The following is a 22942-nucleotide window of genomic DNA, read 5'->3' on the forward strand; positions in this document are numbered from 1 at the left end:
CATGCTTTGATGCCATATATAGTTGTGATAGGATAAACAGGATTGCCCAAGTTATGACTGAAACATTAATAGATCCTTTCCTCACTGATTTTCAGTGTCTTAAAATGGGGTAGCCAGGAGGTGCTTGGTGACAGAGGGGAATTGATGATCCAGTCTAACTTTGTGCTGCAGCTGGTACTTACAGGCTTTTGCGATTGCCTGTGCTTCCTGTATTGAATTAACAAATTCAGACAGCTCAAAGAAACAATTGTTTTGTATCACTGACTTACCTACTTTGCGGGATATGTTAAGCACAGATGTATTATTGTAATGTGCCCAAAGTACTGCACTTGGAGAAATTTTGCAATTATTTTTAACTCATTACATGGGAAACATCTAAGGCCAACAAAACAGCATTGAAGGCCACAGAATTACTGAAATTGTTTTATTTTCTACAACTTACAGATAGGGACTTTGAGATTTCAGAAAAGCCCTTAAAAAATATGGATCCCAAATACCAAAGATAAAAAAAGTAAACATAATTAGGATGGATAGTTCTGCCAGTGCCCACCCAAAGGAACTAATTTAATGCCACCTATGCCTTTAGATTCTCCAAAGAAGTAGATGAACATGTATGCTTTGTTGTTAGAAATATTGAGATATGACAATAGGCGGTTTACATTTAATAAGATAGTATTAACTTATGGAAACAGACTATTTATTTTGTGTTCCAAGAGTTTCTTTTTGTGAATAAGAGAACACTACCACTCAAACCAAGGCACTTTGTTTAATTATAGTTGTTGGAGTATAAGCATATCAAACATCAGTGACTTGAGGTATTGAGTATTAGATATTTTAACATGAAAAAGTCATTTTATAAGTGGGTTGGCCAAATGGAACTGCACCAAACCAAGCCTTTACTGGATGAGTAAAATGTTCCCTGGTTAGATTCAAGTTTCTATTTGCTTTTACCATTCCAGTTTTGTGGGCCAACTGAATTTTATTACTCACTTGACCACATGCAAATTCTTAGGGAGTTCTCTATATAATTTGACTTGACTATACTTTATGTTAATAACAAAGGAGGCATTTATTATACTTATTAGACTGTTTATTGTATGTGTGAGTAAAAATATATAGACCAAGACATAAAGCAAATGTTTTAAATTTTTAAAATAGCTCCTACCTATTATTACAGAAGTTCTGAAAATAATCTTATATTTTGCTAATTGAAAGAATTATGGTCACTAAAATATTTCATGTTTCTCTCTGTAGTCATTCTTTCCCTCTGTACATAACACGACTACGTGACATAGGGCATTGTTAGCTGAAGGTAACAAAAATAAAAATAGATGGTCTTCCTTTCCTTTTTTCCCCCAGAATTTTTATTTGCTATAATTGTCAACATCAGCAGTAAGGATGTTTCTGTTCAAATGTCAGTTCTGTCACTTTTACTAGATGTGTCACCTTGGGCAAGTTACTTCTTTCAGCCTTAGTTTTTGCCTCTGTAAAATGGAAGTTAATATTTTTACGGGTCTTAAATGAGATAATACATCTTCTAGAATATAGTGACTATTCCATAAATGTTAGTATAGCGATGACGTTGATGATAATCTGATGCTAATAAAGAAGATGGTGGTGGGTGGTAGTAGTGGTTGTAACTGAACTATCTGGTTGTATACCGAGAGAGATCCTAAAAGAAACCTAGAAGATTTCCATTTTAAACCATTATGGAGGAACAGGGATTTACTTACTCTCCAAACTTAAACAAGTAAAACTCAAGACACAATATATAAAACAGTAGTTTCAGACATTTCCAATAGGAGTACAGGACAGTGACCCCTGATAGAAGAGAAACAAGTGAGGCAAGCAACACAGTTGTTCCATCTTACTGTCTAGAGAGAATTTCCAGGCAATAGTGCGGGGGCGGGCGGGTGGGGCGGGACGTGTAGCCACATGCAGTTTGGAAGCCTTCCCGAGTAGAGAGACAAGAGTTCAGAGTTTAAGGATGCCAAGTAGATGGAACTTGTGAGGTAGAGTACCAGAGGAGGGAGCTGTATATAGAGAGAGAGCACTGGAAATCTGCAGAAGGTTCCCCTGTATTTAGCTGAGTACTGCATGTGAGGAAACTACCTGAGGCCAGGGAAAAAGACCAGATGTAGCAGACAAAACCATTGCAAGGTTCCCAAAGAACTGAGAATGATTTGTGTTCCCACTGGCCAGACTGGAAAGATCACTTAACACATGGGCACCAAGTAGAGTCCCCAGCAGGGTATTACCTCACTAGTGGGGCCAGATTATCCCTAGATTAATGACTGCTCTGGACCTGCCTAACAAAGCTTAAAAGTAAGCTTAGTAAGGCTTTCCGTGCCTCAGAACAAAGTCCACACATACTTAAAGGAATATACAAACTATGAAACCCAGCACTGTAAAATTCACAATGTGGAGCATGTATTCAATAATTACCAGGCTTTCATAGAAGCAAGAAAATATGAACAATGATGAAAAGAATAATCAATCATTAGAAACAACCCCCAAAATAACACAGATGATAGAATTAGTAGATAAGACAGTAAAAACAGCTCTTATAAGGGACTTCCAACTATAGCCAAGTGAAGAGGTAAGCATATCTGCTCCTGTTCACCCACAAGGTTTCTCTTGGGCCAGGACAGGCTGTGAGGACCAACAACAGGCCTGCCATTGTGGAAAGGGACTGACTTGACTGGGAGTTAATAGGTGCTTCCCATGCTCAGTGGCATTGTTGGTGGAAATGGCAATTACTGAATTATAAGAATAAATAATAAATTAGAATATACAGTCATACCTTTTTTATTTTTATTTTTTAATAAATTTATTTATTTTTATTTTTGGCTGTGTTGGGTCTTTGTTGCTGCGTGTGGGCTTTCTCTGGTTGTGGAGAGTGGGGGCTACTCTTCGTTGCGGTGCGCGGGCTTCTCATTGCGGTGGCTTCTCTTGTTGCAGAGCACAAGCTCTAGGCACGTGGGCTTCAGTAGTTGTGGCGCGCAGGCTCAGTAGTCATGGCTCATGGGCTCTAGAGCACAGACTCAGTAGTTGTGGTGCACAGGCTTAGTTGCACCGCGGCATGTGGGATCTTCCTGGACCAGGGCTCGAACCCTTGTCCCCTGCATTGGCAGGCAGATTCTTAACCACTGTGCCACCAGGGAAGTCCCATAACCTTTTTTATTGAGCTTCATTTTATTGTGCTTCACAGCTATTGCACTTTTTACAAATTGAATGTTGGTGGCAACCCTGCATAGTCAGATGATGGTTAGCATTTTTTAGCAATAAAGTATTTTTAATTAAGGTATATACGTTGTTTTTTTAGGCATAATGCTATTGCACACTTAATATACTACAGTAGTGTATAAACGTAAGTTTTATATGGACTGGGAAACCAAAAATTCATGTGACTCGCTTTATTGTGATATTTGATTTACTGCAGTGGTCTGGAACCAAACCCATAATATATGTGAAGTTTGCCTAATATTCAAAACTGAGTAAAACCAGGTGTTATAAACTCCATATATTCAAGAATATAGAGGAAAACATGAACATTATAGGACAAGACATGGAAAACTTATATTGAATGTCTGGAGATGAAAAATACAGTATTTGAGATGAAAAGTACTCTGGATTAGTACTGTTTTGCAATAGCAACAGATTAGATATTATAGAAGAAAAGACTAGTGAACTTGTTGACATAACAATGAAACTGTCCAAAATGAAATACATAGAAAAAAGACTATCAGTGCTGTGGAACATCAAATGGCCTCATATATGCAACTGGAGCCCCAGGAGGAGAAGGAAGGGAAGAAAAATATATTTGAAGAAGTAATGGCTGAAATTTTTCCAGATTTGAGGAAAACTCTGAACTCAGGTACCTTATGAAGCTTGGTAAACCCCAAGTAAAAGAAATGTGGAGAAAACTAACTAAACACCTAGTTTATAAATCACTATTATTTAGATAGGAGTAAAGGAACTAACTAGTCTAATATCCTTTGAGTTCAGAGCAAAGGCAAGTAAATTGTAATTAAGCATATCAGATAATTTTGACATTTGTAATGGATACAACTATGTTTCCTGAGAACCTATCCTATGTCTGGATAGAGATGAAAGTGCATTGCACCATAGATGTGCCAGATTACTTATTTCCTACCAAGACAAACAAACAAACAAAACAACAGAATAAAGCTAGGGTATCCCTACATTATCAAGTGACTTATTTTAGCTGATAGTTTAGTAGAAAAAGGGCCTGGGATTTGGAGCCCAATAAACTATAATTCAAATTTTGTCCCTCCACGTATGACTTTGGACAGTCATTTTATCACTCTGACTGCTTCTTCCTTTGTAAATTTAGAATACTACTGCCCAGCCTCATAGAGTTATTGGTAGTTAAATGAGCTAATATTTGTGAAAACGTCTAGCATGGTGTTAGTACATAAAGGTTCCTCTGTGCATGTTATTTTCGTTTTCTCTTTCTAATCCTCCTTCCTGAGTACTGTAAACAGTGACCATTAGTACTGGGAGAGACCTTAGAGATTAGCTAGAATCAGACCCTTTTTTCTATAGATGAAGAAATCGAGCCCAGAGAGGTCACATGTTTGCCGCAGGGGAGAAAGTTCAGTTTCCAAGCTCTACTGTGTGTTTTAAACAATAACATTAAAAGCAAGTTCTCTGTGTCTTCTCAGAAGCAAAACAGGAGTTAACATTTGATGACAATTTATTTTAAACACAATAATGCAGATTTTGAAACTGAACATTTAAATGAATATGCTCATATTACAATTAAATTTCTAGAATGATGGAAGTGTTGTTAAGGGTGTTTTATGGCAGGATAAATGAAACAAAATAAAGGTGAGGAGCTTAGCTTTCAAGCTCCTGCTAAAACCAGAGTTACAAGCCAGGTATTTGAATACTGTGCTCAGTATAGAAAAACAGGCATCTTAAAATAGACATTCTGTAAATATATGTAGCAAAGAATATAAAGAGACATCACTTTAGACATGAAAAATAAATTGTATATAGCATGGTATGTAAAACATAATTATAATGTGTGCTTGCTCTTTGCAAAAATTAATTTTAAACATAAATAGAGACCAGAATATAGACCATGAAGAGTGCCCACACCCAGGAAGCCACATAGAAGCCATGCTGTGGCATGCGGCTCCCTGGGCAAAGGCCCAGAAGAGCAGAGGAAGGCTTTGTGTTTCCATTTTTAAAGTACTTGCTATTGTTTGATTTAAAATATATATTAAAAAATTAGTGGCAGAGCCTATTTATAGTTCCAGGAACTTTTCAGAGAGAATAACACAGAAGCACTACAGAGCTACTGAAATTTTAAATAATTCTTTGTAAATGCCCTAGGTTAATTTAGATCCCTGAAAACACATTAGGAAATTAAGCTGTAATGTGAGCTAATTCAGATTTTAATTTGGCAAAAAGAATGATCCAACTACACAGTTAATGTAAATAGAAACATAACACAGGGAAATTAATGAGGTTTCCTTCTGATGAATCTTCAAGGAGGTAGATCATTAGCTTCTTTTGTTATTATTGCAGGAGAATGTGGCATTGTCTCTGAGGTATAAAATAACTGTGGCTTACTAAGTGATAACATGCTTCATTTAAAAATAAATAATTATTTATGGTAAACTTGTAGGATGAAGCAGCAGCACAGCCGCTGAATCTCTCATCCCGACCCAAGACAGCTGAGCCTGTAAAGTCTCCAACATCTCCCACCCAAAGCCTCTTTCCAGCCAACAAAACCAGCCCTGTCAATCTGCCTAACAAAAGCAGCATCCCCAGCCCCATTGGAGGAAGCTTGGGAAGAGGATCCTCTTTAGGTAAATGGAAAGGTCAACACCAGGAAGAGACTTATGAATTAGGTAAAAGAAAGCAAAACATGTTTACTGATGACTGATTCTTGTTTCCAAAGTGTTCCTTAGTCCAAGAAAAAAAAAAGTGAAAGTAAATAAAGTAAAAGTAAAATCTTTTCTGCTGAAACATAACCCAGTTATAGTGTCTTGGGTGACTAGAACTTTTAGAAAAGGTTATAATATAAATCCTGCTGGGATGGGTTCTTCAGATGATGATGAGTTAGATCCAACACTCACAGACAGAAATTTCTGTGTTTGGTCAGTGCTTTGCTGCTGAAGCAACTCTAGGCAGATTAAGAGTGAACATGAACCCTCCAAGGGCCTAAAGGAAGCTGGCCTAAAAGCTGCCTGCCAAAAGTCCAAAATTTATTTGACATTTTATATTTTCTTTGTAAAATGTTTGTGAATTTTACATCTTACCCCATATCAGTTTTGCATTGAAGCAAATATGAATGACACACTTGATTGCCATCATATGAAATAAAGTTAATGTCTAGTAAGATATGTCATAGTGATCCTCTGCCTCCTTACATTCTCTGATGTATTGCCAGGTATCTCTAGGGATATTCATACCCAGGTATGAGAAGTATAGAGAAAAAAATGGGATTTGGCATCAGGCAGACTTGGACTGAGAGAGAGCTTTTACTTACTAGTTATGTGACCCTGTGAAAAGTATTTAATATTTTTGAACTCAGTTTCCTAATATCTGGAAGGGAAATATTATTACCTAGCTCATAGGTTGTTATGAGAATTAAAAGAGAAAAAATATATAAAGTGCCTAACATGGCATCTGGCACCCAGAAGGCATGCAGTTTAAAAAGACTGGACAACCGAACAGCAACACATTTACATATGCATGTGGAATGAGACAGCAATTGCGAAAGCACGAAAGCATGTAGTAGCAGACAGCCAAATAAATATGAACATTATTGTTACTATGCTCTATAAGTCTCTTAATTTTCAAATAAAGACACAAAATTTCAAAGGCATTAAGGACTAGAACTAGCATTTCTTCACCATATTACCTTCCTTGTGTTGTTGAATCCTATAGCCTGAATTGCTTCCTGTAATAAATAAAATAATGTGTAAGTGTAGCCATTTACAATTTAAAAAACCATTTTGCCTATCTTATCTCATTTGATTTTACACAATAATCCAATGAGTTAGGTAGTGTATTATTATTACTCTCATTGTATAATAAATTGTGGTCTTACAGTTAAAATGACTTGCCCACAGCCATGTAGGTATTAATTAGCAGAGTCAAAACTAGAATCCAGGTCCTCTGACATATAACTCAGTGCTCTTTTTATAAACTCACAGTTGGAATATATGCTGAGCTATGCTGAATCTAAGTGAATCTTCTGATGATGAGATGTAAATCTTCCTCATTGAAATTGGGGACATTAGGATCTATACAGCAGCCTATTCTCTTTTTGAGTTAGGATGCCTCTTTCAGGGGCCCAGAGGTTTTCACTCCAAGTCAGTGGGATTGCTGTGGGAAAGAGAAATGAATCATTTCCAGCATGTGAATATGATTGCTGAATTGTTGAAAGTCGTGAGATGAGGGGGAAAAAAAGCCAACATGAGGATAAATAATAGGCTTGATCTTGAAATGGCCCTCCTATAATCCACTTCTGAATTTTGTTTGGAAAGCATTTGTCTTCTGTACTGAGCATTGTGAGGGACAAAGACGACTGTTTCACAGGCCCTGCTCTTATGGGAGTTTATACCTCAGCAGAGCGTATTCTTTAGATCGTGAGCTAGAAATGAGCTGAAGTAATAGCACTCTTGTCCAGACAATACTGGATAGAATTTTTTTTTTAATCAGAAAAGCTTCAGAGCAAAAGATATGGGTTTTCTATATCCTAAAAAGTGGCTGTTTAACTTTCTAGAACTTTTCCATAGATAGTGTTGGTGATATTTTCTAAACTCAAGTACATACACACATGCACTGCACACACATAGACGTGTGATGTGAGCTTGACTGTAGTCTGATTTCCTCTGTCCCTTCTGTCTCTGTGAGGCGTGTGCACACACACACAGATATACACACATACACACACACACACATGCATGTGCTATGAAATGCTCATACCAGGATACATGCAAGCTGATCTCATTAAACTTTATCACAGCAGCTGAAATCTATCAGTCAGCAAGCAATTGCCTTCTTTTTGCCTAAAATTGGAAAGCCTCATCTAAAGTATTAATTTTAACCTACAGTAAAATGCAAGATATGGAGGAAAATTAGTTTAATTTTGAATTTTGTCCTTCTGTGTTGCATGGAATATAATGAAAGTAAATGTTTTCACTTTATTTGAAGCTGTATACTTATGTGAAATCCATTCCCATACATACAGCCTTACTATCACGAAGACAGGGAACTGAGAACAGTGGGTGTTCCAGTTGGGGGTAGGAAATGGGTTGTCATTCTCTTAGTAAATAACTGAGGCAGCATGATGAGTAGAATGCTTCATTAACCAGCCAGTGATTGGGGAACAGAGAGTGCGGTATGTTCCTTCCCACCCCTTCTCTCCTGCAGTGGACATATGAACACACAGATACAGATATCTGCTAAAGGACACATGTAGCCTCACAGATTTTTTTTGGCTGGGCCAGAAACAACTTTCCTGTATTAGCACACCAGATATAATGGTCAGCCTGCACAGATGTCTCTGCACCCATCCCCACCCCTTTCTTCACCACTACTGCCCCACTAATTGTTAGATATATCCAGAATATATATATATATATATATATATATATATATATGAATCTAGGAACCTTCATCTGTGAGGAGTTGTGTTGACAGAACCCAGATAAACTGAAACGCTGGTCCTCCGAGGGCTAAAAAAACCCCAGCACAGCTCGTTACCCTGGATTTCTGTGCTGTATTGCAGTTTTCTTAATAGCAAATGTGTCTCTTCCTTCTTCAGAGAATGTGGTATTATACAGGGGAGTGGGTAGTAGCAGTATTTTTTAAGAGTCTAACCTTACAAGCCTCTAATAATGCATCCTGTATATGCAGATATCCTGTCCAGTCTCAACTCCCCTGCCCTGTTTGGGGATCAGGATACGGTGATGAAAGCTATTCAGGAGGCTCGGAAGATGCGCGAACAGATCCAGCGGGAGCAACAGCAGCAACAGCCGCATGGTGTTGATGGGAAACTGTCTACCATGAATAATATGGGGCTGAACAACTGCAGGAATGAAAAGGTAAAACTTGCTTCCCTCCTTCTCTGGCTCTGCTAGACCCATTGACTCATTTTTATCTGGCTCTTTCCAGGCTCCCAAGCATCAAACTGCAGCCAAAGATTTGGGGTCCTAGCTTGAGGGCTTTCTTGCATCACACTTAATCATTAGTGCTGATTAACAAATACACCCTTTCCCACTTAGTGTGGGTCGCCTCCCAGGTACCCAACCAGGCACCCAACCTACCTGTCTATTGGTGTTTATCTGTCCCATTCCAAAAGATTTAGAAATATCTTATAATAAAGGGGATGTATGAGGTTACAAGACTATCAGAATATTTAAAAAGGAAGAAGCATATATGCTCACAGTGAAGGCTAATACATTACCATGACTCATCATTCAATCTATTACTAAGCTTCCTATCTGCCTGGGCAAAATAGAAAACAAAGCAACTTACAAAATGCATTCATTTATTTTTTGATTCAACAAATTATTCATCGAGTGCTTATTCTGTAATAGACACTGTTCTAGGCACCGGAGATACAACAGTGAACAAATGAGACAAAAATCTCTGTTCTTATAGAGCTTACATTCTAATAGGGGAACACAGATGAGGAAATAATAAACAGTTAAATACATAATGAGTAATGTCAATAACATCAGGAGGTGACTCAATGCCATGAGAAAAATGGAAGCAAGTTAAGGGAATAGGGAGTTACAGGATTGTTCTTTTAAATAGGTTGGTAGGGACTCTGTGGAAGTGTTACGGAGTAGAAAGATCTGAAGGAACCCCTGTGCAGGCCACATGAAGAGCATCCAGGCAGTGGGAACAATAAGCTTAGAAGCTCTTAGAGTGTAGGACCAGCAACAAGGAGGCCAGCGTGGCAAGAGCAGCTTGAGGGAAGGGAGAGCAGTGGGACGTGAAGTAAAGTGATAGCCTGGGGTAGAGTGTGTTAGACCTGTAGGCCTTGGAAAGGCTTTGTGTTTCACCTGAGTCCTAAAGGGAATTCCTAGACTGGTTTTGTCCAGGGCATTGACATGATCTGATTTACATATAAAAGGATCATTCTGCCTAATGTGCAAGAACAGACTGCAGAGGTTAAGAATGGAAATAGGCAGACCAGTTGAGAGACTGTTGTCATACACTGGGTGAAAAATTCTGATTATTTGATGAATGAATGATCCTTGCCATTCCTTGGCTTGTCTCTGCATCGCTCCAGTTTCTGCCTCCCTCTTCACACGGCTATCTTCCCTCTGTGTGTGTCCCCCTGTCTCCAAATCTCCCTCTTCTTATAAGGACATCAGTCATTGGATTTAGGATCCACCCTAATCCAGTGTGACCTTATTTTAACTTGATTATATCTGCAAAGACCCCATTTCCTGTAGATAAATAGACAGATTATATAAATATATAATATGTTAAATTAATCATTATTTGCCTCCTCCCTCCTCCACCTTGATTGATCTCTTGGCGGGAGGTTCACACCAGGTAAGAGAGAAACTGTCTGGGGGAATGGTGGGTCTTTTGGTGTTGGTTAAGCCATAAACTTTTATATATTGGGGACCTGCTATGCACATGCCAGTCACCGGATCTGCTCAATCCCTTAGGTGCCCCACTTCCCATTAAGTGCTCCATCTTTGGCAGTGGGCTCACAGAGCAGAGCCCCTCTTTAAGAACTGCCTCAGTAGATGGTTACATATACAGTAAGGTTTCAGGATCACAAGAAAAGAAAAGCCTTGCCCCCAAACCTTTTCTACCACTCTGATACTAGAGATAAACACAGTCAATCTTTTGACCTAAGACACTATACTATACTCAGTGAGCACCATGAAATAGTAACATATTTAATCTTAATGTGAATAACTGTAAGATGTTTTTTGGGGACCTAGATAGGTAAACACATTTTGGCATAGGGATACTGGGTGGGAAATTGGGTTAAAAGCAAGAGAATGGGTACATGCACCAGAGACCATCTCCTACCTTATAGTTTTGTCAATGGTTAATCCTAAAGTAATATGAGAAGGATGTTAGTGATTTGTTTAACTGAGTCTTTTAAAATGTATGAGTTTTCAAATGACAGTAGTATATGCTTACTGAAAATTCTAATAATACAGACAGATACATGGTCAAAAGCTAATTACCCTCCTCACCCCGTTAACTATCGTAATGATTCAGAAGTTTTCTTTGCATATGCAAGAAAGTATTAATGAGTTTAAAACTATATATTCTCACTTGCAATGGTAGGCACCGAGTTGTCACTTACCAGCTGTGTGATATTTGGTAAGTTGAATAACTTCTCTGAATCTCAAATTCTTCATCTGTAATGTGAGGGTAGTAATCTGGGTTACAATGAAATAAGATATATGTGAATATACCTAGCAAAGCTCCTGGTACAGAGTAGGCACTTTCTTATGTTTCCCATAACTTGTAGACTAAACTATGGGTGATCTTTGAATATATAGAACAAATGTACTATTTTGTCACAGATATGAGCTCCTCACATAATAATGGAAGGGTCAGCAGAAGGAAACAGAGTTAGATTTTTCAGAAGTTGGCATGTTGACCAACTCACATAGTTAAACTCCTTTCTAACTGAGTTGATGCACAAAACTATGGCAACTTCAGATTTATTAAGTTAGATCACGGTTTCTCAGCCTCAGCATTATTGGCGTTTTTGGCTGGAGAATTCTTTGTCATGGGTGGCTAATCTGGCCTCTACTCATTAGATGCCAGTAGTAGCACCACTCCTTTTGTGACAACCGAAAATGTCTCCAGACATTGCTAAATGTCCCCTATTGGGGGAGGGAGGACAAAATTACCCCTAGTTGAAAAATCACTGGACTAAATAAATATATTTAGAATTAATACATTTCAGAAACTTTATTCCACAAAAAACCAAGTTATTTTATTTAAATAATCATACTTGTTTTTAAATTATGAAGAATCATTTGCCTTTGATTAATGTTATGAATGAGATATTTCTTTGAAAAATGCATCTAGAAATTTTTGTTTGGAATATTAACATAGAGAATATTTAAAGCAGAATGTGTATATGCCATTGAGCTTGGGGGGAAAATAAGAAATAAATTCCATATTGTTGCAGCAACTGTGCCTTTCAGTGAAGCTCCCCCGTCACATTCAGCAGGCTTAGACTAGCGGCATCCTGATAGGTTTGCACTAAACCTAGGAGTAAATTGACACTGGACATCCCTTGCTTCCTGCAGTGACTCTCTCTCTTTGTCTGACACAGTGACCCTATATGGTTGAATTTATATCATTGGTTGAAGTTCAAGCTTAAGACTCTATTAACTTCAAATACTACAGGTTAATTTTAAGTATTTCTCATTGACTTTTTAAAATTCATATGGAGGAAAGAAGTCTGAGGCTCCAGAATAATAACACCTGAATTTGTGTTGGAAGCCATGAGAGAGAGATGAGAGATTAGGTTAAGGTGGAAAAATAATAATAATGAATCTAAACTTGTCCTGAAACATATCACACTGAATGTAATTGAGCTCCTGAAGATAAGTGGCAAAGTGGCTTCTACAGAATCAGAAAACCCTGGTTTCCTAGTTGAAGGGAGTTGTTGTCTCAGTAGATGACTTTATTGGGGTTGAATTTGGGGCACCAGAAAAGTCCATTATATTCAGGGATGTTGTGCTCACAAGTTCTCCTTTACATGATCTCCCTCCCAAATAATGTCGCTCTTTTGAATGTATATTTGTGGATGTGTAGGCTTTGTTTAGTTTCTAGACCCAGTATGTATCTATCCTTGTTTGCTAGGTTTGTTGCAGCCAGAAGAGTAAATTAAGAACAATGTTAAAGGGCTCCTGTGATAGTCGATTTGGCTCTCTTATAATCAAAATATCCATCTTAATTTTATGAGGTTTCAGAAGACACTACTTTTTCTTCTGAGAATCATATTTTCTTCTGAGATCAAAGAGGGTAAATATATAATGTGCAATAAGATTGGTAAAATGGATTGTGGCAAAGTCAGTTTAACTGTCTTCAGAATTGTCCTCTTTGGAATTACCTCAGTTTCCTTAAATGTAAGGATCCATAAATTAGATTTCTGAATTTATTCTTGTAAACCATAATACGGTTTTAGAGATTTTTTCTCAGTGCTTCTGTCATGACACCTTGTAATTTATAAAGCATATATAGCTCATCACGCTCCTATTTGGACATTTTTTTACAAATGAGCATGTCACAGATTTGAGTTCCCTGAGAAGCAGACTGTGAGATGGAGATTAACGAGCAGGTTTATTGAGGGGGGTGCTCTTTCTGATTGCCACCTGTAGAAGGGAAAGGATGAAAGCAGAATAGGACTGTGATGCAGTCTTAACCAAAGCCTTAACCAGCCTCATATGAAGCTTTGAGATGGCCATGGCCATGCAGAATTGTCCCAAGTTGGATGGGGGGGTGAACTTTTATACACTTGTATCAACCAGTCATTGGATGAGGGTTACCCTGAGAAGGAGACATAACCTTAGGTGATGTGACTCTCTTTAGTTGAGGCAGTGCCGAAGAGGGCCAAGAGCTAAGGGTGAGCAACAACGTTCCCTGCAGCTGAGGAAATAAATCAGTCCTGAAGGGGTATCTGGGCAATGCATCACAATGTCCATTGTAGAGTTGTTTTTGTGACATTTACTAACATTAGATGTATATAAAACATGCTTTGTATGTTTCATAACTGAGGGGAAACATTTACTACACAGGCATAGGGGTGCTTATGTCTTTATGACACATACAGAATCACATATATGTCCATATGAATACATGTTTACCCATGGCGTATTTCACTTTATTGGGTAAACCCCTATTTTGACACTTTAAAATGAAACATTGTTGACTTGATCAGCCAGAACGGCACCAATGGAGTTGTTCTGGTTGGCTGTGTCACCGGATATTTAGGGTCTGTTAAATATACAGATTGTAGGGACAATAGACTGTAACGGCGCCTTGGGAACTGTTATGCTCCATCATTTCAACACAGCTGCTGTGCATGGATCATGAGTGTCTTGCTAGCCGAAGTCTAAGGTACTTCCCTGGGTTTTAGCTTTCCACAGCAAGAACACCAACCACCTCCCATAGTACCAGGGCAATTAGGTCATATTATAGGCTAATTGCTTGCCAAATTTTGTTGTTTGACATCTCTAAGACAGAATTTCAGTCAGAACAATACACTGCAGAATTTTAGATAGGCAGCTTCCAAATGTCCTTAGAGCTAAGCTAAGCGCATCTGGCGAGAAGAGAGGCAAGGCAGGGTGGGCCTTCTTAGTGTTAAAGTGTGTCTTGTAACTTTTCTGACTTCCTTGATGTTTGAATGCTGACTCGGTGATTGGTTAGAGCACTTTCCTGCATAGGTATTTTGTAACTTAGGTATCTGGTTATTTTGGTCATCTTAGTAACCTTGAGGAGCCAGAAAACTGATTACCTACTGATCAGAGTTGCTCATAAATAGGCCGATTACACATTATATATGTGGCCTGAGCTGCTGTTCCCTTCATCTTCTGCGAATCTCTTAAGAAAAATTCTTGACCTTATCGGATGTCAAAATGAGCTACCATGAACACTATTATCACACTCTATCTGCCTCTGAAGTATATTTGTGGGATTAAAACTGTAGAGTGAAAGAACTGGAGGGGATATAACATTTGACCTGGTCCAATAGCTTCAATTCACAGACGGGAAAACTGAGACCTAAAGAAAGAAAATGACTTACCCATGTTCACATAGTGGATTCATGTCAGAGCAGGAATTAAATCTCAGCTTTCCTAATTCTTAATCAATGATATTTCTATTTATAGAACAGTATTAAATTCATTTACTAATTTTCTATGAGATCTTTAAGCTTATTACATACAGAAGTACTTTTTACATTTGCAACACAAAACCTTTGATGGAATAAGACAGGGTAAAAATAAACAGAAACAGTGAAGCAGAAAAGCACTGAGACCCCTGCTTCCTGTATACTTTTCACCTTATGTCTGGGTAGGGCATTCTTCCCTACCATGATGTCCATTGGTTGTGGCTCTGGAAAGATATCAGTCAGAAAACAGAAGATCACATGATGCTAGTACAGACAAAGAGACAGAAGAGGTGGCTAGACCAGGAGCAGTAATAGAATTAGAGGCCACATGGTGTATTGGAAAGAGCATGGGTTTTGGGCTTAGTTAATCCTGTGTCTCAGTTTCTAGGATTAATTTTGGAAGCAGCCTGTCCTGTTTTCTAACAGTGTTATTTAAATAAGTTACTTAACCTCTGTGAGTCTCAATGAACATACCTATAAAATGGAGATAATTATCCTTTCCTTGAAGGATCATTTTGAGGGAAAACATATGTAGAGCACATATCTGGCACAGGAGGTGCTCCATTAATATTAGGTCCTTTTCCACTTTAGAACCTCAGACAGGTGGTCAAACCTGTTGTTAACTTTATTAAATTTTCACTCTTTGACACTCTCCAAAGGCGAATGGATTAACCTACTGCTCCTTGGAGCCAAAATGTCTTAAGATAGAGTAGAAGGTTGGTTAGAAGCTAACAGGCACCTTCTTACAAACTCAAGATATGCATTTTTCTTTTTCACTCTTAAAGTAACTGGTGGTTACTTTAACTAGTTACTTGCTAGGATCTGCTCATAGCCAACATGATAATGTTCAGATTTTATATTAGTGTGCTAGGGAGCTTTTGCTCCTACTAATTTAATACATACTTTAATATATTTCCAGAAAAATCAGAATTTCAGTCTATGACTTTTGAGAATACTTAACCTGATTCTTGATAACTATATGCATTTCTCATGCCAAAATTATATTTTTTCAATCAAGTAAATAGGAAAATAATAATCCGGTCACTAAGGCACATTGTAAACTTGTTCCTGTTTGTTCAAGAAAGCAGTTGTTCATTTTTACACGTGTAGATTCTTGCTTCTCACCCATACTTTGCAAAAACATCAGAATAGTACATCAGTATTACACTGATGTAATACTGCCCCCTTTTATTGGAAATGAAAAACAGACTAGACGTCTTCTGCTTCACACTGTCAGTTGCCACAGCTCCTTGTTACTTATACAATTGATTCAGATATTCATTGTTGCATGACAGGATAAGTTCAGACAGGAGATCAATATAGCTGTACAACAATAAGTGAAAGGGGATTGTGAGCAAATTATTTAGCAAAGTGTGTTTGGAATAAATGAGTTTCTTATATAGCACACAAACTAGTGAGGTTATTTACTCCAAAGGAGTACATAGTATTGATTAATCAGGACAGTAATTTTTGTGAGCAGTTGACTAACATGTTCAGTTGTGCTTTTGTGTATGTCAACTTATTCCCAAGATATTGACAGCTTGTACTATGAGCAGTTTCGGCATATTAGAGATTTTACAGTAAGGGGACAAATTCTCATTATAGCATCCTCTTTTGCAAAGCAGAGCAATAGTTGGGTTTTTTGGGGGGTTTTTTTTTTTTTTTTTTTACGGTACGCGGGCCTCTCACTGATGTGGCCTCTCCCGTTGCGGAGCACAGGCTCCGCATGCGCAGGCTCAGCGGCCATGGCTCACGGGCCCAGCAGCTCCGCGGCATGTGGGATCTTCCCAGACCGGGGCACGAACCCGTGTCCCCTGCATCGGCAGGCGGACTCTAAACCACTGCGCCACCAGGGAAGCCCAATAGTTGGGTTTTTAAAAAATTTATTCAGTTAGTTTATTTATTTTTGGCTGCGTAGGGTCTTCATTGCTGCACGCGGGCTTTCTCTAGTTGTGGTGAGCGGGGGCTGCTCTTTGTTGTGGTGCGTGGGCTTCTCACTGTGGTGGCTTCTCTTGTTGTGGAGCATGGGCTCTAGGCGTGCGTGCTTCAGTAGTTGTGGCGCATGGGCTTAGTTGCTCTGTGGAATGTGGGAACCTCCTGGACCAGGGCTTGAACCTGTGTCCCCTGCATTGGCAGGCAGATTCTTAACCACTGTACCACCAGGCAAGTCCCAATAGTTGGTTTTTAAAAAAAAGTTTATGTAGTACTTTTCACATCCTGACAAGAAACATTTTTGTAGTGCTTCTGTGGTTCAAAAATATTATCACAGGGGCTTCCCTGGTGGCGCAGTGGTTGAGAGTCTGCCTGCCGATGCAGGGGACGCGGGTTCGTGCCCCGGTCCGGGAAGGTCCCACATGCCGCGGAGCGGCTGGGCCCGTGAGCCATGGCCGCTGAGCCTGTGCGTCTGGAGCCTGTGCTCCGCAACGGGAGAGGCCACAACAGTAAGAGGCCCACGTACTGCAAAAAAAAAATATTATCACATATGTTCTCTCTCTTGAACCTTTCCAAATTCAGGGATATAGATAATATTGTCCTTGTTTTGCAGATTAGGGACCTAACACCTGCTCTAGATCACTTTGCTCCATCATTACCTCTCTATCGTCTCATTTGTTCCCTACATCTCTGTGAGATTGACAGGGCAATTTTAGTTAAAATCTAAAACAAGACATACATCTGAGTTTCAAACATCAATTTCAATGAAGTGAATGCTAAAAACCACGAGATAAAGAAGTCTATCTAGATATATATGCTTCATGTGTATTTCTGGTAAAGGAGTAACTAACTATATGTATACTTGTGATAGTGTTTTTCTAAAACAGCATACAAAGGTCAAAAATGCCATAAATTAGAAAAAAAATGTAAGTTTTATTAGTGTTAGACTTTACATTTGAACCAATAACATTGAACAACTAAACAGTGCTGTATGTAGACTCCTGGCTATCATTAAGTTCAATGTTATTGTTAAGTTCCTTTTATTTTTGTTGTCAGGGTTATTTGATTGGTTGCCTAGCTACTAGTTTAAGACCCAATTCATAAAAAACAACAACAAACTTGTTTGGCTCTTCTCTTCTCCGCAGGTTAAATGGAATGAATGGTGAGAATTTATCTCAGTTTAAAATGTTCAAGATACTTTCTAGGGTTGGGGTGGGGGGAGAAGTAAATATAAGACTTTTAGTTTTGTTTACAACAAATGTTTTAAATCAAAAGGCCATGTCCAAAAAGGCGTAGACGTCGAGAATGGACTTGAGGACACGGGGAGGGGAAGGGGTAAGATGGGACAAAGTGAGAGAGTGGCATGGACATACATACACTACCAAATGTAAAACAGATAGCTAGTGGGAAGCAGCAGCATAGCCCAGGGAGATCAGCTTCGTTCTTTGCGACCACCTAGAGGGGTGGGATAGGGAGGGTGGGAGGGAGATGAAAGAGGGAGGGGATTTGGGGATATATGTATATGTATAGCTGATTCACTTTGTGATATAGCAGAAACTAACACACCATTGTAAAGCAAGATTTTTTAAAAAACGGCCATGTCCAGTTAAAGGATCTCCCAGTGAAAGGGTTAAAATTTGACACATCACAGTTAATAATTTTGCGTAAAGAGTTGTTGGTTTGGGTATGTATGGAGCACATTTATTAATAATAAGAATGTTATAGCCCTAACCTCCCACTATGGCAAGTACTTTCTAATCCTTAATCCTTCTAGATCTAATCTCTTAGTCCTTCTAGATCAGCTATTTTCAACTTTTTTTTTTTTTTTTTTTGTGGTACGCAGGCCTCTAACTGTCGTGGCCTCTCCCGTTGCGGAGCACAGGCTCCAGACGCGCAGGCTCAGCGGCCATGGCTTACGGGCCCAGCTGCTCCGCGGCATGTGGGATCTTCCCGGACCGGGGCGCGAACCCGTGTCCCCTGCATCGGCAGGTGGACTCTCAACCACTGCGCCACCAGGGAAGCCCCTATTTTCAACTTTTTTGATCCCAGGGCCCCTTTACACACACACACACACACACACACACATACACACACATTTATATATATATATAAGTGTTTATAATATATAATATTAAAACTTAAAAATTATTTATTCATTTAAAAATCATAATAAAACCATTAGATGTTAATATAAATAACATTTTTTAGTATTAAGTATATTTTTCAAAATAACAAAATAGTAAGAAGAATGGCTTTGTTTTAGCTTTTTGCAAATCTCTCTAATGTCTGGCTTAGTAGTAGATAAGCTTGATTCTTATTTCTGCTTCTGAATTCAGTCTGTTGCTTTCCCTCAAAGCCATGTAACTTTCTTTCTTTCTCCTTCCTTTCTTTCTTTCTTTCAACATCTTTCTTGGAGTATAATTGCTTTACAGTGGTGTGTTAGTTTCTACTTTACAACAAAGTGAATCAGCTATACATATACATATATCCCCATATCTCCTCCCTCTTGCGTCTCCCTCCCACCCTCCCTATCCCACCCCTCTAGGTGGTCACAAAGCATGGAGCTGATCTCCCTGGGCTATGCAGCTGCTTCCCACTAGCTATCTATTTTACATTTGGTAGTATATACAAGTCCATGCCACTCTCTCACTTCGTACCAGCTTACCCTCCCCCCCCCCCCCGTGTCCTCAAGTCTCTTCTCTAAGTCTGTGTCTTTATTCCTGTCCTGCCCCTAGGTTCTTCATAACCATTTTACTTTTTTTTTTTTTTAGATTCCATATGTATGTTTTAGCATACAGTATTTGTTTTTCTCTTTCTGACTTACTTCACTCTGTATGACAGACTCTAGGTACATCCACCTCACTACAAATAACTCAATTTCGTTTCTTTTTTATGACTGAGTAATATTGCATTGTATACATGTGCCACATCTTCTTTATCCATTCATCTATCAGTGGACACTCAGGTTGCTTCCATGTCCTGGCTATTGTAAATAGAGCTGCAATGAACTTGTGGTACATGACCCTTTTTGAATTATAGTTTTCTCAGGCTATATGCCCAGTAGTGGGATTGCTGGGTCGTATGGGAGTTCTATTTTTACTTTTTTAAGGAACCTCCATTTTGTTCTCCGTAGTGGCTGTATCTATTTACATTCCCACCAATAGTGCAAGAGGGTTCCCTTTTCTCCACACCCTCTCCAGCATTGTTTATGGATATTTTGATGATGGCCATTCTGACTGGTGTGAGGTGATACCTCATTGTAGTTTTGATTTGCATTTCTCTAATGGTTAGTGATGTTGCACATCCTTTCATATGTTTGTTGGCAATCTGTATATCTTTTTGGGGAAATGTCTGTTTAGGTCTTTGGCCCATTTTTGGATTGGGTTGTTTGTTTTTTTGATACTGAGCTGCATGAGCTGCTTGTAAATTTTGGAGATTAATCCTTTGTCTGTTGCTTCATTTGCAAATATTTTTTCCCATTCTGAGGGTTGTCTTTTCATCTTGTTTATGGTTTCCTTTGATATGCAAAAGCTTTTAAGTTTTCATTAGGTCCCATTTGTTTATTTTTGTTTTTATTTCCATTTCTCTAGGAGGGGGGTCAAAAACGATCTTACTGTGATTTATGTCATAGAGTGTTCTGCCTATGTTTTCCTCTAAGAGTTTTACAGTGTCTGGCCTTACATTTAGATCTTTAATCCATTTTGAGTTTATTTTTGTGTATGGTGTTAGGGAGTGTTCTAATTTCATTCTTTTACATGTAGCTGTCCAGTTTTCCCAGCACCAGTTTTTGAAGAAGTTGTCTTTTCTCCATTGTATATTCTTGCCTCCTTTTTCAAAAATAAGGTGACCATATGTGTGTGAGTTTATCTCTGGGCTTTCTATCCTGTTCCATTGATCTATATTTCTGTTTTTGTGCCAGTACCATACTGTCTTGGTTACTGTAGCTTTGTAGTATAGTCTGAAGTTTGGGAGCCTGATTCCTCCAGCTCTATTTTTCGTTCTCAAGATTGCTTTGGCTATTCGGGGTCTTTTGTGTTTCCATTCAAATTGTGAACTTTTTTGTTCTAGTTCTGTGAAAAATGCAGTGGTAGTTTGATAGGGACTGCATTGAATCTGTAGATGGCTTTGGGTAGTATAGTCATTTTCACAATGTTGATTCTTCCAATCCAGAAACATGGTATATCTCTCCATCTGTTTGTATCATCTTTAATTTCTTTCATCAGTGTCTTATAGTTTTCTGCATGCAGGTCTTTTGTCTCCTTATATAGGTTTATTCCTAGGTATTTTATTCTTTTTGTTGCAATGATAAATGGGAGTGTTTCCTTAATTTCTCTTTCAGATTTTCATCATTAGTGTATAGGAATGCAAGAGATTTCTAAGCATTAATTTTGTGTCCTGCTACTTTACCAAATTCATTGATTAGCTCTTGTAGTTTTCTGGTAGCATCTTTAGAATTCTCTATGTATAGTATCATGTCATCTGCAAACAGTGACAGCTTTACTTCTTCTTTTCCGATTTGGATTCCTTTTATTTCTTTTTCTTCTCTGATTGCTGTGACTAAAACTTCCAAAACTATGTTGAATAATAGTGGTGAGAGTGAACAACCTTGTCTTGTTCCTGATCTTAGAGGAAATGGTTTCTGTTTTGCACCATTAAGAACGATGCTGACTGTGGGTTTGTCATATATGGCCTTTATTATATTGAGGAAATTTCCCTCTATGCCTACTTTCTGGAGGGTTTTTATCATAAATGGGTGTTGAATTTTGTCAAAAGCTTTTTCTGCATCTATTGAGATGATCGTATGGTTTTTCTCCTTCAGTTTGTTAATGTGGTTTATCACATTGATTGATTTGGGTATATTGAAGAATCCTTGCATTCCTGGGATAAACTCCACTTGATCATAGTGTATGATCCTTTTAATGTGCTGTTGGATTCTGTTTGCTAGTATTTTGTTGAGGATTTTTGCATCTGTGTTCATCGGTGATATTGGCCTGTAGTTTTCTTTCTTTGTGACATCTTTGTCTGGTTTTGGTCTCAGGGTGATGGTGGCCTCGTAGAATGAGTTGGGGAGTGTTCCTCCCTCTGCTATATTTTGGAAGAGTTTGAGAAGGATAGGTGTTAGCTCTTCTCTAAATGTTTGATAGAATTCACCTGTGAAGCCAACTGGTCCTGGGCTTTTGTTTGTTGGAAGATTTTTAGTCACAGTCTCAATTTCAGTGCTTGTGATTGGTCTGTTTATATTTTCTAAATCTTCTGGCTTCAATCTTGGAATGTTGTGCTCTTCTAAGAATTTGTCCATTTCTTCCAGGTTGTCCATTTTATTGGCATATAGTTGCTTGTAGTAATCTCTCATGATCCTTTGTATTTCTGCAGTGTCAGTTGTTACTTCTCCTTTTTCATTTCTAATTCTGTTGATTTGAGTCTTCTCCTGTTTTTTCTTGATGAGTCTGGGTAATGGTTTAACAATTTTGTTTATCTTCTCAAAGAGCCAGCTTTTAGTTTTATTGATCTTTGCTATTGTTTCCTTCATTTCTTTTTCATTTATTTCTGATCTGATCTTTATGGTTTCTTTCCTTCTGCCAACTTTGGGGTTTTCTTGTTCTTTTTCTCTAATTGCTTTAGGTGTAAGGTTAGGTTGTTTATTTGAGATGTTTCTTCTTTCTTGAGGTAGGATTGTATTGCTATAAACTTCCCTCTTAGAACTGGTTTTTCTGCATCCCATAAGTTTTGGGTTGTCATGTTTTGATTGTCATTTTTTTCTAGGTATTGTTTGATTTCCTCTTTGATTTATTCAGTGATCTCTTGGTTATTAAGTAGTGTATTGTTTAGCCTCCATGTGTTTGTATTTTTTACAGTTTTTTTCCTGTAATTGATATCTAGTCTGATAGCATTGTGGTTGGAAAAGATACTTGATACAATTTCAATTTTCTGAAATTTACCATGGCTTGATTTGTGACCCAGGATATGATGTATCCTGGAGAATGTTCCATGAGCACTTGAGAAGAAAGTCTATTCTGTTGTTTTTGAATGGAATGTCCTATAAATATCAATTAAGTCCATCTTGTTTAATGTGTCATTTAAAGCTTGTGTTTCCTTATTTATTTTCATTTTGGATGATCTGTCGATTGG

At 38.3% G+C, this 22942-nt stretch overlaps 1 protein-coding gene across 1 annotated transcript in view; it reads left to right on the forward strand.

The window, feature by feature from the left end:
* SOX6 (SRY-box transcription factor 6) overlaps positions 1 to 22942 on the forward strand; it is a 397267-nt gene that overhangs the window by 309065 nt on the left and 65260 nt on the right. Inside the window, exons 11-12 of the mRNA XM_060303470.1 lie at positions 5660 to 5885; positions 8905 to 9092. Of these exons, the coding sequence (XP_060159453.1) occupies positions 5660 to 5885; positions 8905 to 9092 (414 nt within the window). The remainder of the gene's footprint in view (positions 1 to 5659; positions 5886 to 8904; positions 9093 to 22942) is intronic.

This window comes from Globicephala melas, chromosome 8, assembly GCF_963455315.2.
Source record: "Globicephala melas chromosome 8, mGloMel1.2, whole genome shotgun sequence".
Taxonomy (NCBI): domain Eukaryota; kingdom Metazoa; phylum Chordata; class Mammalia; order Artiodactyla; family Delphinidae; genus Globicephala; species Globicephala melas.